Source organism: Zonotrichia albicollis, chromosome 11 (genome assembly GCF_047830755.1).
Source record: "Zonotrichia albicollis isolate bZonAlb1 chromosome 11, bZonAlb1.hap1, whole genome shotgun sequence".
Lineage (NCBI taxonomy): Eukaryota > Metazoa > Chordata > Aves > Passeriformes > Passerellidae > Zonotrichia > Zonotrichia albicollis.
The window spans coordinates 10,320,516-10,336,728 of NC_133829.1; the positions used below are offsets into that span (position 1 = coordinate 10,320,516).

A 16,213-nucleotide genomic window follows, 5' to 3' on the forward strand; every position below is an offset into this window, starting at 1 on the left:
GGTAGCAAGGTCAGAATTTGTCAGTAATGTCAATGACAGTTTCCCTTGGTCCTACCTAGGACTTACTTTTGCCTAGTACAACTCAGTAAATTCTCTCATTAATTATTCCTTCTACATTTTAATTGTTCTTTTACATGGTCAGCAGATCGTATTTAATCCTTTATAATAGTTTTGCATAAAATGAAAATGTTCTATGATGTAGATGCACAGCTGGGACTCAAGCATGAGAGTTTGGTGTTTGGATCACTCAAAATCCATTGGCTTCATTATTTGCTCATTCACTTAAGTTGTCACATCATAGAGCTCATGAATAGCATTTTCAACATTTTTGTTGAAACTTTCATACCTTCACAAAGACACTAAGAAATATCCCTAGGAGGAAAGTCCTACTCAACATAATGTATTCCTAATGCTTTACTTGGCCTGCAGGTGCTCCTTCAATATTATCATTAATTACAACAGTAATTATCCTACTTGTGGAGAAAAGAAAACTTCAAATGTTTGGCAAGGCCCTTCCAATTTTTTGAATGCTTCAATTTAATCTTCCTTATTTACAGAACACTCCAAAATAAACCAATGCCCAGGACCTGAAGAGGAAAAGCACTGAACAGCCCTGCAAACACTGCAAGGTACCCTCCCTCCACTGAGGCAGCTCATTGCACACCTCATCTCTCTTTTAATACAGTAATGGGAAAAGAAGAGAGAGACACTCTAACAAATCATCATCTTTATTTCAATTTCAGTTTTCCCTGTCATTAGGTTTTAGTAAATCAATGTTTATACTGAAAGATATATTTAATATGGGGGGAAAAAAGACTTTTATAATCAAAGAGTTTACTTTTAATTGCTTCTTCAGAAATACATTTTGATAATAGCAACTGTTCATTACAATACAAACCAGAAAAAAGCATTCATGTACTGTGGCATGGGAAGTACTGCCAGTTCTACATGCTCTACATAGTTTCTTTAAAATTTTTACGTTCTTTAGGCCTCAACAAAAACCAAAGCTCCTCTTCCAGGTTTGGTAGCAAACAGACTGTTATTCTCCACTGCTAACCTTTGGCCATCTGTTTGGTAATAAGCTTTTTTTACATTTTTTAGGAAAGTGTTCAGCTTGTCAGTAGGCACCATTGACACAGTGCAGCCACCCCATCCAGCTCCAGTCAGACGTGACCCAATGGCCCCAAATTGCCTAAAAGAAAATAACAGGGGAAAAAATAATGTAAAATACACCAAAAAGAGGTACTTTGTCATATATAAATTTTTATAGAAAACTCAGATGTGTTTTGAGTATTCCCATGTCATCAGATTTTTCTGATGTTCACGTCCTTGTATGTAACACTACAGAAATTTGCAGTTACCCTTTTGGACCTAAGAAAAGTACTGATGCCTTAAACTGCAATATAGTAATTTCTGTCAGCTCCAAAAGTCCCCTTGTTTTCTAAAGCTTCAGCATCAGCTGTTTTTAGGATCACAGCACAGCTGAGATGAAGAAAGCAGGAGAAGAAAGGAATTGTGTTAGCAACATTCATGAGACATCAGAAGTGAAAACAGAAATACATGACAAAAATAACAAAAGAGGGTTCATAAACTAATTGCACAGGATGTAGGCATGCAAGCCATTTTCTAATGTGGCAAAGACAAATAGCTCTATTCTTCCAGGACAGATCTAAACCATGCTGAAGATTCACAGGCTTCTGCATGACTACTGAGCATGCCAGTCAAGAAAAGGAGAGTTCAGAGACTCTCAAAAAGTCATAGAGTCACTGCACTCTGTATAAATAAACTCACATAAACTTGTGTTTATGCTGAATGGACATAGGTGGGTATCTCTCTTTAGAGGAACCTCAAGAACTTAAGACTGACAGCAGTAGAGGTAAAGTATGAATGTAGTCCCAAAAAAAATAAAAAGCTCTTAATGAGGAGTGTGAACAGAAAGAACAATGACAAATAAATGACATGCAAAATATAAACCATTCCCAGCCTCAAGACACTGGCCTGCTAGAAATGTCCTAGAGCAAATCCCATGCTGTTACACTGCAGGGCTCAGATGCCATCTCATTAGAATTTAGCACTGTTTTCAATAGTTTGCTTACCTGTGTTCCTGATCTTTACTTGGAAAAAGTAGGAAAAGACCATGTAATGAGTTACTTTGGGGCTTTTCTAACTTAATGAGAACAGAACCAGTCAGATTTATAAAACTCTTCTGAAATCTTATTCTTGTGGGAGATCTAATCTGACTTACAAACAAATACTTTTGATGTGTTTCCAATAGCCATGCATAGAGAGATTCACCAGCCCTAGAATATGTTAGAGGGAGAGACAATATCATGTGAATAGCATTGGAAAATGACAGCTCATTTAGAGTGGGCTGTTGTAATTCTTCATGTGTGCATTTTATGTTAAATGAATCTGGTGTAGTGCTGGGTTAGTAGAGGTTTAGGTCATATTTCAAGCAAGTACTTGCATATGTGTTTGATTCTAAACACACATCTCTTCTTGAACAGAAACACTTTCTTCAGTGTGTCTGTGTGGTGCCACCCTTCATATTGACTCGATTTTATGTTCATTCTGCATTTCCTGTTGATGTTTTATTTTACTTATTGTTATTCCTGTAAGCCACTCATTCTCTGATGCAATTTTGGTAGTTTCTAGTCCATGGAGCAACCTCCTAAAATGAACAGGACCCAATCCAATATCAGTTGCAATCAATAAGGATATTCCCATTGACTTTATAAGGCCCAATCCACTTTTCAGTGTCCGTTAAATCAATTGTCTGTACTCATTTTGTCTGTTACCTCAAACAGAACTTCGTATTTCAGATGGTGTCTGGCTTTTATTTTGGTAGGCAACCGAAATCCCTTCAGAATTGTTCTGAACCTTTTATTGATTTCATAATTCTCTGTGGTCATGCTCATGCCTCATTTTTACTGAGTCATTTTCAAATACTTAGTAGAAATAAAGCATAAAGTAGACAGAAAATATGCCTGTTGCAGAGCTGAAGTCACTGTGTTTCAAAATACTGTGGCTTAACAGTGTCAAATGTGGTGATAGAAGCCACCTGGGGCTGCTGAGGAACCTGATGGGCAGTGCTGCACCATCTGAAAACCAGGTACCTGGTACTACCTGGATCCAGGAGGGAGCACCTAATTCTATGTCTGCAGGAGATGTGGTGCCTGGGAGGTTTCTAGATCAAACACAAGGAAGTTCTCTTTGGAACAGGTCTGAAACTGCCTCATTAAAGTTTTAATCAGTTCAGTACTAAGCTGGACCCCTCTGGTAAAGTGGGATTCCTGGCCAGACACTCCTCTTGTGCACTGGGATCTTTGGGAGAGGAGTCTGAGCAGACAATCCCATGGATGGGGAGCTGTGGGTTTGATGCTGGGCTGTGCTGCAGCGAGCAGGGTGCTGGGGCTGGAGCCCAGGGCTGGGGCACTCAGCCCCCAGTCCCAGGGTCTGGCCTTTGCTTCTGCAAATGTTTGTGTATCTTGTTCCAGTCTTCACTGGACATAAAGAGAATTAGCTTATGGGGGTGTAAATGAGTAAAAATATGAGTAGGGCAGCAAAGGAAAGAAGAATAAAAGAATAAAAGGAGGGAGTAAATAGGAAATCCCATAGTTTGGTATATGGAAACAGTGGGCAAGACATGGTAGTAGTCCATTTTAAAAATAACTGTGCTTTTAAGAGGTAAAAAACCCCCAGAGCAATATTGTTAATTTGAAATACTTAAAATTATGAAGTAGCTTTTCAGAAGGCATGGAGTTAACATGGTAAGATTGAAATATATAAATGGAGAGGATTGTGCTTATTCTGCTTTGTAATTTAGTTTGCATTTGGATAGCATCTTTAACTTTAACTGTTTTTTTACTTTTAACGTTAACTCTTTCTTTAATTTTAACTTTAACTGTTTCTGGCTTTGTTGAAATTTCAAATTATGCCATGACTGCAGGCTCTGCTGCTCTAAGAAAATCATCAGTGGAAATGGTAAGAGTCTTGATAAAATGCAGGATTGTGTTTGCTATCATAATGCACCTGGATGTAATGTACAATCTGTATGTTTTAAAAGTGGTCAGAGAGGATTCATCTGTCTGTCATGTAAGAGGCATGGCTGGGAACACAAAAATTATCAGGATTTATAGCACCAAAAGATGGAGAGTAAGAAAATGAAAGTAAGTTATGTGCAACACTAAGGACTGAGAGATTTTCAAGAGTACCTAACTTACTCGGGAGCTCACATCAGATTTTTTGTCCTTTAACTGTTTAGTAATCTGCTGTGTTACCTGCTTTAGAAGGCTAACAGGTAAACCAGCTACTAAGAGTATGAGGAGGGTTAGAGAAAGCACAAGTCTTCAATCTTTGCAAAATGAAAAAAACAACTGACCAACTCGTGGTTACAGTTTTCAGCACTACAAACCACAGCAAGTATGGATCCCTTTCTTTCTTGGCAGAGGTTATACACTAAAACATAAAGATCTAGGCAAAAGAGAAAACATCTGGATATGCAGATTATTCTTCACAGTTTAAACCTTGTAAGGAGAGAGCAGCAGTAGACTCAGGCAATTCTGTGGAATGTATTTTTGGAAAAGCTTTTGAAAGTTACAGGGCGGCTGTATATCATCGTGAGTAAAGAATGTAATTTATGTAGTTCCTGACCATTTCTATAATCACATCAGCCAAGTCTTCCTGGAGTGACTAGTGATTTTATGTTCTTTAGGTTTTTTTTTTTTGTACAACTTAAGAAAAGTTAAGACTTTTTTTCCAAAAATTAGATGGTGGCTTAAGCTGCATTCATCCAGAAGAGCTATACACTTTTAGAAATCTAATTATTGAATCAGAAAAAGATTTAATACTAAAATTCTAGAGAAGAAAGATGCATTTCTTAGGAAATACTCTTGATGGGACAAGACTGCAAAGAATAATGAACAAGCAATTTACTTTTTTCTGTGCAAAGAATACAATAAAAAAACCTAGATGAAATAATTTTAATATATAAATCTGAAATCATTCCATCTGAATGACATTCCACTGTGGTACTTAGCTCTGCCATCATATACTGTGGGCTCTTCTGCTGGTAAATCAGAAATCTGATGTTACATGGGCACACACATCATTTTTTTCCTTTACTATTTATATTTTGCTCCCTGGAACTGAAATGCTCCGATGAGTTTTAATTTAATTTAGAAAAAATCCTAACTGCTGCTTTCCTTTTGGTGCTGTGGCTGTGCTCCTCCCTGCCAGCCAGTGTCCCCCTGCCTGAGCTGGCTGGAGCTGTGTCACCATGGAAGCACAGAGCTCAGCACAAATGGGGGGGACAATTTCCATTCCTGTGCTGAGCTTCCTGCTGCCAGAGGCTGTCACTGCCGTGCTCGCTGCTTTACTGGGACATGGCACAGATAACTCTGTGTATACTGGAACATGGCAATGTGTGTAATGGAACATGGCACAGGTAACTCTGTGTCTGCTGGAACGTGGCACAGGTAACTCTGTCTGCTGGAACGTGGCACAGGTAACTCTGTATCTGCTGGAACATGGCACAGGTAACTCTGTGTCTGCTGGAACGTGGCACAGGTAACTCTGTGTATACTGGGACATGGCACAGGTAACTCTGTGTCTGCTGGAACGTGGCACAGGTAACTCCACACTGCAGAGCACATCTGGCCAGGCTGTACCTGCTTGTTGTCCCCTGCCCAGGGCAGGACAGTTTCCTCCCAGCTTTCCTGAGAACAGGCCCTGTCAGAATGGGTTCCTCAGATCTGCCAAGTGCATTCATTGGATGGCACTGACTGAGGCACCAGCTCTGGGCAGTTACTGTATCAAAAGCAATGCAGATGTTAATGTAAGGCTCCTGCCCTGCCAGTGGTGCCTCAGAACAGGCAATGCCAATGCCTTGCACAGGATCAAGACTTTGTTGCCCAAGATCTTTGATAATTCAGTAGAGCTCAGTCTCTGTCTCCAGCTGGTCCTGGAGATGGTTCTCCCCTCTCACACTCAGATCAGCAGTTGCCTTTGAGCAGCTGGGGTAACTTTGGTGGAACTCTCCTGCTGACTGTCACAGCTTATTGTATGATGTGGTCACTATGTGATACAATAAACTGAACACAGCCTGGGAGTTACACCCTGGACTGGGTCCCAAGAGAAGAATCAGAACTTGTTCTGCTCAGTTGCTATCAGTCTGTCCAGTGGCTATCAGGCTGCTTTGTGTTTTAGCACAAAAGAGCACGTGTATCCCACATGCAAAATAATCTGTCAATGTCCAGAAGTCTTCTGTTCAGTTTTTACGTTTGTACCTTTCTGCCTCAGAAAGACATTTTGACTTGCACACATTCCATCTTGTCTGCAAAACAAATGAGACCCACCTAAATAATCATGTTTCATACTCTGTTGATTTACAAACCTGATATATGGGTACTGCAATTTAAAAAATCCATGAGTGCAGAAGAAAAATACATATGGTAAATTGCATGCTTGTAAAATTGATATTTTCATTCTAAGCCAGACTAATTTCTAAAGGTGGTAAGGTATTAATTATTTAAATTTTTTAAACTTCAAATTGAAACTGTTTATTTTCTTCAAGACTGAAAAGATGTAGAGAGAGGATGGGATATCTGCTTCTAAAAGACAGTGAAACAACATTTCTTGACCCAGGCCTGCAAACACATTTCCCTTCTGGCAGGGCCATAATGCTCTGGCTTAGGGCTGTTTCCCAAACTAAGCACACCCTTCTCCAAGGAGAACAAGGAACAATTAGGGGCACAGGTTAGGAAGGTGGCATCACCAGGGAGCCATTATGGGACTGTGGGGAGCAGGTGGGTCAAGGTGCTGGAGCAGAGGCAGGGACAGCCCAGCTGGGCAACTGTTTATTTCCCCCAGCCACTGTTAAAATGATCACCAACCACTAAATTCCTTCTATAGGCACTGGATTTAGATGAAAGGTAGTCTGTCCTGTGATTAAATATACCAGAAAAAGAGAAATAAGGAAGGACTGAAATGTGTCCATTGTTTGATGCTGACCCTGCTGGAGGGATGAAATGCTGTGTAGGATGTGAGTACTAAGTGTTTGTTTTTACTTTGTGGATTAACACACGATTGTACCAGATCTCATTGTCCCCTGTAGCCATGGAAACAACAGCCCGTGTATGAAGAGAAGGGACAACCTGTGTGGGGGAGACAAGAAGGGACAAAATGGCACTCAGAGAATGTACTTTGGAATTGAGATTGTTTCCTCACCACCAAACTGAGTTAGGAAGGGATCACAGCTGAAAGATTAATGCTGAGGCAGAGATGGGGACTTAATTATATGTGGAAAGCTCAAACAGCACAGAGAGAAGCAGAGTGTCAACCCCTGTAACAGCACACTTATTTCTTAAACAGCAAAATGCTGTCCAACCTATCTGATACCCTGGACAACTTATTTTTTAATTGAAAAAATGCAAACGGCATTTCACTACATTTCATTATAAATCCAAGACAACCTAAGATTGTAGAACAGCTCATTTATGCCCTGGAACTCCTGTGGCAGCAGTATTGAAATGGTTAAGAAACATGAGAAAGGTAGATTTAGATTAGGTATTGGAAAGAAATTCTTTCATGTGAGAGTTGTGAGGCACTGGAATAGGTCGCCCAGAGAAACTGGATGCCCCATCCCTGGTAGTGTCCAAGGCCAGTTTGGATGGGGCTCTGAGCAGCCTGGTCTGGTGCAAGGTGTCCCTGCCCATGGCAGGGAAGTTGGAACATGATGATCTTTAAGGACCCTTCCGACCCAAATCATTCTATGGTGCTGAAATTCTAAGAAATAGAGAAAAAGTAGCAGTTCAGATAGAACAAGTAAGATGATGTTTTAAGAAAACTACTTATGACTTCTTTTGCAACTTAAAAAAGAGTAGCCAACAGTCTAACGTAACACTTGTGACGATGAGTCAGACCAAAAGCAAAATCTGTAATAAAGCCATAAACCGTGGCTTTCATCTGAAAGTATTACACAGATGTCAGCAGGGAAACAATTGACCATGTAATGTCCCTGCAGGAGATTAATTTTGTAAGAAGAGACAAGAATACTTTCATTTTAAGATTGCAATAGCCAAGGATGTGATGTTTTCTCCTCAATCCAAACCGTATTCTCCACAGGCGATTACTCTTCCTTGTGGTCACAACTTACAGGCAGATGTCGACCAGGCGGTCCAGTTCAGGACAGCTGCACTCATACATCTCCCTGCAGCTGATATGGCTCTGCTTCATTAATTCTCCCAGCAGCTGGAGTGCATTGGCAGGTGCTTCACTGCAAATCTTCTGGAATTCCAGCACTCTGGCAGCCTCACTGTACACGTGCTTTGCACGCTGGTATAACTTAAAGGTGGAAACTACACAAAAAGAAAACTGCATTATTATTTGCTACAAAAGCAACATACAAAAACATAACAGAATTGTGGGGGTTTAGCAATTTATCCTTTATATGAGAACTCTCTAGGCTGAAAGTCTTCTGCAAAAGTTCTCCTACATCTTCTTTCAAAGCCCTAATAAAACTTAATGTTTAGAGGTTATCAAAATGCGATGTACACATCTTTTTTCATTTTGACAGCTTCATGCACATGCTCTGATTATTTCCTGTGCCACTGAACAGGCTCAGTCTCTCCTCTTACTTTGCAGAGGCAAGGCAGAAGCTTAAGGGTTGGCAGTGACAGCATTAGGGCATTAATCTAAAGCTCTCAGGTTTTCAAACAGCAGCAGAACACCTGGAGGGTCCCCAGTGCCCTGCAGGCAGCTGTCAGCCAGCATCTGCTGGCCCAGGGCCTTGTCTGTGTCCAGGCCAAATCTGCAGCAACTGTGGAACTGTGCAGATGGACCTTTACTTGGGAAAAAACAACCACCAAACCACAAAAAACACCACCCAATTTTTTCTTTTTTTTTTTTTTTCCTTTTCTCAACAATGCAGGCTTGCTGTGACTGTAGTTAATACTGGATTAAAGGTACCGTGAAGAGAACAGGTGCTTTCACTTTGGTTTTCAGGGTTCACTTTTGGTACAGGTTACTTGCCAGTGTCAATGCTGCCTGTGTGGATGTGAAGAGATGCCAAGCCCAGACAGGTTAGTAATGACCTACTAAGATCAAAGACTAGTGCAAGGATTTTGGCTAAATTTTTTCTGTTGTGCCATGAAAAAGCAATTCTGCTGGGAAGGGTCAGGGGGGTGTCCAAACCTGTGTGGCCATCAGTGTAGAGACCTCCACCAAGCCTGAATAATGCGGCACAAAAAGGAAGGAGATGGCTGTGGTTAAAGACACCACAAGCCACCCATATTTACAGGAAGGTTTGGTTTGCAACTAATATTTGGGAATTGATCTGCTGTTCCCAAGCTCGTGCTGTAGTCCATTGTTTTCCTCTCCCAATATAGTTCTGTTTGCTTTAATACCATGGCTACTATTTAGGAAGTATTGTTCACCAGAAGCATGCATGACATAATTTAATTTATGACTTAATTGGTTTGTGTGAGCTGTTTGGGTGGTAAATATTAATGGACTTTAACCTCTATATGGAGCACCTACTGCACTGTTTCCTTATTTTAGCACAGCAAAGCCTTGCTAGAGCACTTCAGAACATCCTTCATCTTCTTTTTTTTCTGCATGTAAATTCTCCTTTAGAGTGAAGTTTCTCTCTCAGTTCATCTCCTGGTCTCTCTTGCTTTCTAAAATGGCTGATAAAACTCTCAAATAGAGGTAAAAGGAGAAGCAAGACCAGCCCTGTATTTAAAATAGAACTTGCTGTCTGACCCAGTCCCACAGAGTTCCTACTTGGCTGTTCTGTGGAGACTGCCAAGTTCTGGAACCACTTCTGACACTTTCAGTAATCTAGATTTGCAAATACATGTAGAAATCTTCCTTGAAAGACTGGAAATAAAATTAGGTTCAGTATGAAGTCTCTCGTGTTGAACACTCCAGGCAGCAATCCTTACAACCTAAAACTTCATCAGCACCTCTATAATGCCTTTTTTTTTCTCCAGAGTATTTCACAACTGTAAATGCTGAAAATAGTGCTGAGACAGAACTAGTCTAAAATGAGACAGAAACATTTAACATAGCAATGTTCTGCTACTGCTGATATTGCTTCTGCTCCTATTTATTTTGTAATTCAATACAGCCTGCTACTGAGAAACCCTGTGCTGTTTGTCTTGTGAACAGGCCTTATGAAAGCATTTCAAACTAGGACAGAAATGAGAAAATTGAGTGCCCCCCAGAACCATGGACTTGAGAGTATCACACAGGAAGAGCATATTTTAGTTTCTGATTTTGTTGCTGCTGGAGTTAGTTGCACTGTGTTTTGCAAAGTGGTGCCTCTATTTTGAACACTGAAGAAAGGCAGCTTGGCCTATTTTTAAGGATGGTTTCTCTTTAAATATTCTTTTCTTATGAGGCATTGTTTTAGAGCAAGGAGATTTCTAAATGTGCATTCGTTTAGGGAATATCTAAAGTTGCGTGAGAGATTGCCATAGCTCACACTCTCTTGTAAATCACCATAGAACAGTAGTAACCCAAAGAATGAACTGAAAACATGTCTGGTTTCAATTGTCAGGCCACAGACTTGCCAAAGGCTGTGATTGATTCGGAGACCACCCTTTGGTAGAGCAGTGCTCTACTGGCCAGATTACCTTAAAACCTCTGGGGTTGTGTTGTGCTCGTCACGATGGGAATTGGCAACCACAATGGGCTCTTGGCTCTGGCTGTGAGCCAGGGGACCTGAGCTGTGTCCTGGGCAGTGCTGGCTCTGGGAGAGCCTCTCAGTGGAGGGGGGAATTTGCTACCTTGCCACAGCTTCCTCTGGCTCCTTCCAGGCAGCAGAGAGCGGCTGTGTGTTATTTGCAGACTCCTTTGCGGACGTTTACCAAATGTACCAGTTAAAGGCTGGGATCCTGGCATTAGCTATGAGTCTGTTATAGGCAGCATTTTATTTCCAAAAAATTATGTTTGTGTTTAAAAATTTTTGTTATAGCTTGCTTTTCTTCTCAGGCAGTTTTCTTTTCAGGAAAAATTATCTTCAGGATAGCAAAAAGCCTTATTCTAAAATAATGATATGATTCACACATTTTCAGCTTTCAACACCAAATGCCTCTGATAATACAGAAACTTTCTTCTATGTCTTCTGTTTGGATGGGTAGTCCAAACAAACCCTCTTTACCTAACTGAAGATAGAGTACAGATGATATTTCTAAAAGTCGCATCTATATTGGAATCTGTTTGCTGCATCACAGCTTGTATATGAGCTCCATTGATTTCCTAAGCCATACTCACTCATTTCCTAAGCCAGTCACAGTTAAAAGAAACAAAACCAGAGGGTCCACACCTGATTAGTTTATACCTGAGCCAAGGCTGGAGGGCTCTGAAAGAGGAAAAACTGAAGCCCTCAAAGAAACCCTTGCAGTATTGCACAGAACTGGGTTATATGGTCTCACCTTCTGTGGTGCTCAAAATAGAGCATAAAAAGTAGGGTTAGGGAACAAATTCTTAAAAGCATGATTCTTAAAAGCCAGATTCTTAAAAGCATGTGCATCCTTAAAGCTACTGTAATGTATGGAATTAAGTAATTAATTAGACCAAAAATGTAAATATACTTTCCTAATCCACTCAACTATAATAAAGGCCTGGTTTCTTCTCCCACTTCCACTTCCAAGTTCTCTGAGCTTTGCTCCTGCAGAGGATTTCTGTCAGGTCACCCATGAACAGGTAAATTCAGTTCACTTACAAACCACCAAATGCCCTTGAAAAAATGGTGCCATTTTCCAGGGCACTAGTAGATAGCACTGCAGCAAGAGCCTTCCAAGTTGCTGTGACCCAGCAGACTAATGTTAATGAAAGCTGGTCCAAAATCCATATAAAATCCCTTAACAGACAAAAATCTGGGCTAATAGACCCAAGTAATTGTGGGTTAACTAAATAAAACAGAAATGTTTACTGTGGATTTTCAACTGTATGGTCATATTTTTAATTTTAGCTTTACAAAAATTGTGCAAACCTGTCCAGTCCATTTAAAGGATTTTTTTTTTTCCTGTATAATTAAGTGTTGTGGCTTCTCAGCAACTCCTATTATTTGTTACAACTTCAACTTCAGCAGATTCCTTTCTGTAGAGGCTTCCTGTACAATTCTATCTGACCTTTAGCTAAAGACCAACCTCTCCAGGCAATATATTTTTTTCTAGTTGCTTTGGCAGCTTCTAAAGATACATTTCACTGGAGATTAATGAGCTACACATGGCTGATGGGACTGTCAGAAATTTACAACCGGAAAAACTCACGGACACGCAGTTTTGTAGGGGACAGCTTCTAGCACCATTACTCACGTGGAATTGTACCCTTCTCTGTTAGGCATCCTGCTGATTGAACATGATGAGGGTGAAGGTTTCTGGCTCATAATGTATATAAGAAAATGCTGCCAGATGGCTTTAATTTGAGCCAGATTGTGAACCCCCTACTTGAAGTGGGGAACAGTTACTCTGCTGGGACTGCTCAAGTAACTGCTTGCAATCCAGCTTTCTGAAAATAAACCAGGGGACGAGTCATCGCTGGATTCGGTGACACATTTAGCAGACACCTGTTTTGAGATTATGATAACTACTGGTTTGAAGTGATTTTTCCTCCAGAGGACTGATGGCTTTACAGACTTTTGCAATTAATCTGGACTATTCAGGGCCTGTGCCTAACCTGTGGCACACCCCAAAGCCTCCATCTTTTAGGTATGGCATCTGCCTGGAGTAGCCATATCTCAGTTTCTGTGGTATGTCCCAAAATTTCTCCATGACATGGATCAGGGCAAGGCTGAACTAGGCACCTGAACCCTTAAACTGGAAAGTGCTCTGAAGCCTGTCACTTTGGAGGTGTCATGCAGGACATCTGGTGCACAGAGAGAGCTTTTTGTGCCCCTGAGCTGCCTGACAGAACACTCGAGACCCCCTCACCTACACCCATCAGTGCAGGGAGTGTGGAAACTGTTCCTGCACTCAGGTCACCATCACCACCCATGAATGGCTGTTCAAGCACCAGTGGAATTTGCAGCACAGATTTAGAATTCTCTTTCCAGGGGACAAATAGGAGTTAAACAGCCAAATCCACACAGAAAATGGATGCCTACTCCTCCCATGGCGTTTTCATTCTCTGGTTTAAATGTCAGAATTAGATTAATTTTTTTTTATATGAAGAGGAAAAATGGGTTTTAAAAATACCTCATTTAAGAAGAAAAAACATTTCATGGTTAAAGGAATACAGTGTTTTACAGAAGAATATCCTTTTGTGGCAAAGCTTATAAATACTTAATGTCCCACAATCACCACACACTGTGTGTTCTGTGAAGCAGCCGAGTCCAAGCCAAAATTATGGCACAGTGCACCTTAGAAAGTAATAAATATTATTTTTCTAGAGATGTTCAGAAGCCACAAGTGCAATCCATGTGTAAACATTTTCAAGGGAGCTTTAAACTCAGGATTTTGAGTTGACCAAAGAACAACTGCAAAAAGTTTAGAGAGGATTTACACACCATCTGTAGTTCTCCAAACATGGGGAACGAATGGGCTGTACAGTGGGGAACTGCAGAAATCCTTGAATACTTGCTGTAAAAGGGATGCAGAGTTGCTGTGGGCTTCCAGACCTGGCCTGGGACTTGACCAAAGCCAGTCCATAGAATGTTCCTTTGAGATGTGGACTTTTTATCTGGTCACCCTTGCATACTGATAAAACTTTATGTGAGTATACAGCACTGTCACTGGAGGAGTAGAGGGGAAGCTGGACTTAAGGATCATTTAGAATGTACAGAGCACTTTTAGATCCTTAAACATGAGACATAATGCCAATACAAAACAGTATTTGTAACGATCCCTGGGCATGAAAAGATCCCCTAAATGTTATGGTTTGTTCTTCATGTTGAACAAAGAAAATCAATGACACTCTGAAATCCTCTGAAGAGGTTACTTATTTAACAGGATGTTTTCTCTCTCACATCAAGAAGCCAGGCATTGTCATTAAAATAGAGTGGGAAAGTAGAGGGGAAGTAAGAAAAATGTTTTCTTCAAACAGCCTCTGATATTCCAAGGCCAACATAATGTGTAATCTGTATAGTGTGTAACAAACCCAGCAGATTTAGATTCCTTCTATGTCTGTCTTATTTCTTCTGCATGTTTTACAGAAATCTGTTATTTAATTTTATATTGTACATGCAAAAAGGCTTTCAGCATAATCCTTTTTAATTGGTCTTATCAAATGAAATCACAGTCATGCAAGTTTAAGAGATTCTGTTCAGCAAACATCTGCAAATGGTATTCAGAGCTACAGTATAAAATTTCCTTTGAGTTTCTTCTATGGCTTTTATGTCTAAATTTTTCATCTAGACTTTTTTTTTTAAATACCAAGATAACCTGTATAAGCAACTCAATTTTGCAGAACTGTAGAATTTTGTTTTATAACCAGGTGTAAGGAGTATAAACATCTGTAAGTTAATAGTCTTGCTTCATGAAGGGGAGAGTGCATGGACTGTGTAAGATTTACAACCTTGCAGCTTCCCAGGAAAGTGCTGCAGAGTGCAGGTACATGGTTCCTATATTCCTCATGTACAGACAGTACAAAGTTATCAAAACTCTTTCTATGGAGATAAAGAGCTGACTTAAGATATCTTATTCCATCCTGATATCTGCTGGCAGTGTAATTAGACAATAAGATAATCTCGTACTGTCTGATACCACTGGGGTGCAAAACAAGTTGAAGATTCAGGACCTGGTCCTTGGTTAATATATAAAATTTACAATCACTCCAGATGAACAGATTATTTAAGTGTCAGCATAGATAGGTATGTTACAGATCTATATACATCCAATGTACACATTCCTGAAAGTAGTCTTGGAAAGGACTGATAAGGATGTAATTTGGCTCCAAGAGAATACAGGTATTAATGCTACAGAATGGAAACAAGGAAGAAGGATTCTGTGTAGTTCTTAAAGGAAAATTCTGATCTCAACTGGAAACTTGTTATGAATGCAAACAAATTATTCCATAAATTCTCTATTATTTGGTATTATTAGCAACCCTACTATATGAATGCAGGATTCATTTCATGTGTGACAATGCTCATGACTGCCTGGTATAATCCTAAACAATAATACATGGGAAACACTTTAAACAGCAAATTGTTCATCTCCACCAACATCTTCCTAGAAGAAAAAGTAAAGTGACAGAAACTTTCTCAGGAAAGACTGAGACTTGCTGCCCAGTGACTGTTTTAGGAACCGGTCATGTATTTATCAGTTAAGAACAGAAGCACAAGCCCATCTCTGCTGGTCTTGAACACCAGTTAAGCGATCTGCTATTTTCATCATTTTAGAAACAGTTCAATCAAAATCAAAGTTTGCTCAATTTTAGGTTAAAAGTTAGAATGAAAATATCAATTGATGATGGTATCAATTCTTTCACTTCCCAAACAAGATTCCAGCCAAGTATTCTGGCAAGACTTCCACTTGAACTACTTATTAGTGCATAAAACTTTTATATAATACAAACATTGTACAGTAAACCCCACCATTTCATATATGCTCACCATCTTGCATGTTTTGACTAAGGATCTGAGAGTGGAGCTCCTCCAGGCTAATTCCCAGGCATTTACAAATTTCCTCTGTGCTGTAAGGCTCAGGATGTAATACCTCCTCGACAATGGTCAGCATTTCCTCTAGGCTAACTCCCAGCTTGCTTTGCACATCATGGAGTCTCAACATTTTTCTCCACTCCAAGCCTTTTGACTTTGAGAGAAGCTAAAATTAAAAAAAAAAAAAAAAACATAAAATATTGTGCTTTCCTGTTTAAAACTTTTAGTTGTCCATAAGTACCTTTAAGGCCCATTTTCTCTTTTCACTTCTTAATTGAGAACCATCAGAACCTACTTGCTATCAGTAAAGAGCAGACAATACTTAGATCTATTATTAAAGGTCTGTGAATGACAGGTATTCTTCCCTCAAATCAGATACTGTCTGTAAAAGCCCTACTGGCATTATTTGTTTGAAATCAGATCAGTGATTTATCCTCTTCCATGGACTTTGTTACTTCAAGCACTTACCAACCTTTTACAATCCCATCTGGACAACTCTTTATACAAATGCTATGATGCAGTAACACTAGAAGTCCTTAAAAAGTTTATTTCCATACTATTACTCTAACATTTTGGTTTGACATTTCCAATACACCCCTGGAATTTTCT

General features: G+C 39.9%; 1 protein-coding gene across 1 annotated transcript in view; it reads right to left on the minus strand.

The window, feature by feature from the left end:
- Positions 1-790: 790 nt before the first annotated feature.
- The window catches only part of GALK2 (galactokinase 2), a 46,864-nt gene continuing 31,441 nt past the window's right edge, over positions 791-16,213 (minus strand). Inside the window, exons 8-10 of the mRNA XM_005483367.4 lie at positions 15,560-15,770; positions 8,156-8,357; positions 791-1,192 (exon numbers count right to left, since the gene is read on the minus strand). Coding sequence (XP_005483424.2) covers positions 985-1,192; positions 8,156-8,357; positions 15,560-15,770 — 621 coding nt within the window. The 3' untranslated portion in view covers positions 791-984. The remainder of the gene's footprint in view (positions 1,193-8,155; positions 8,358-15,559; positions 15,771-16,213) is intronic.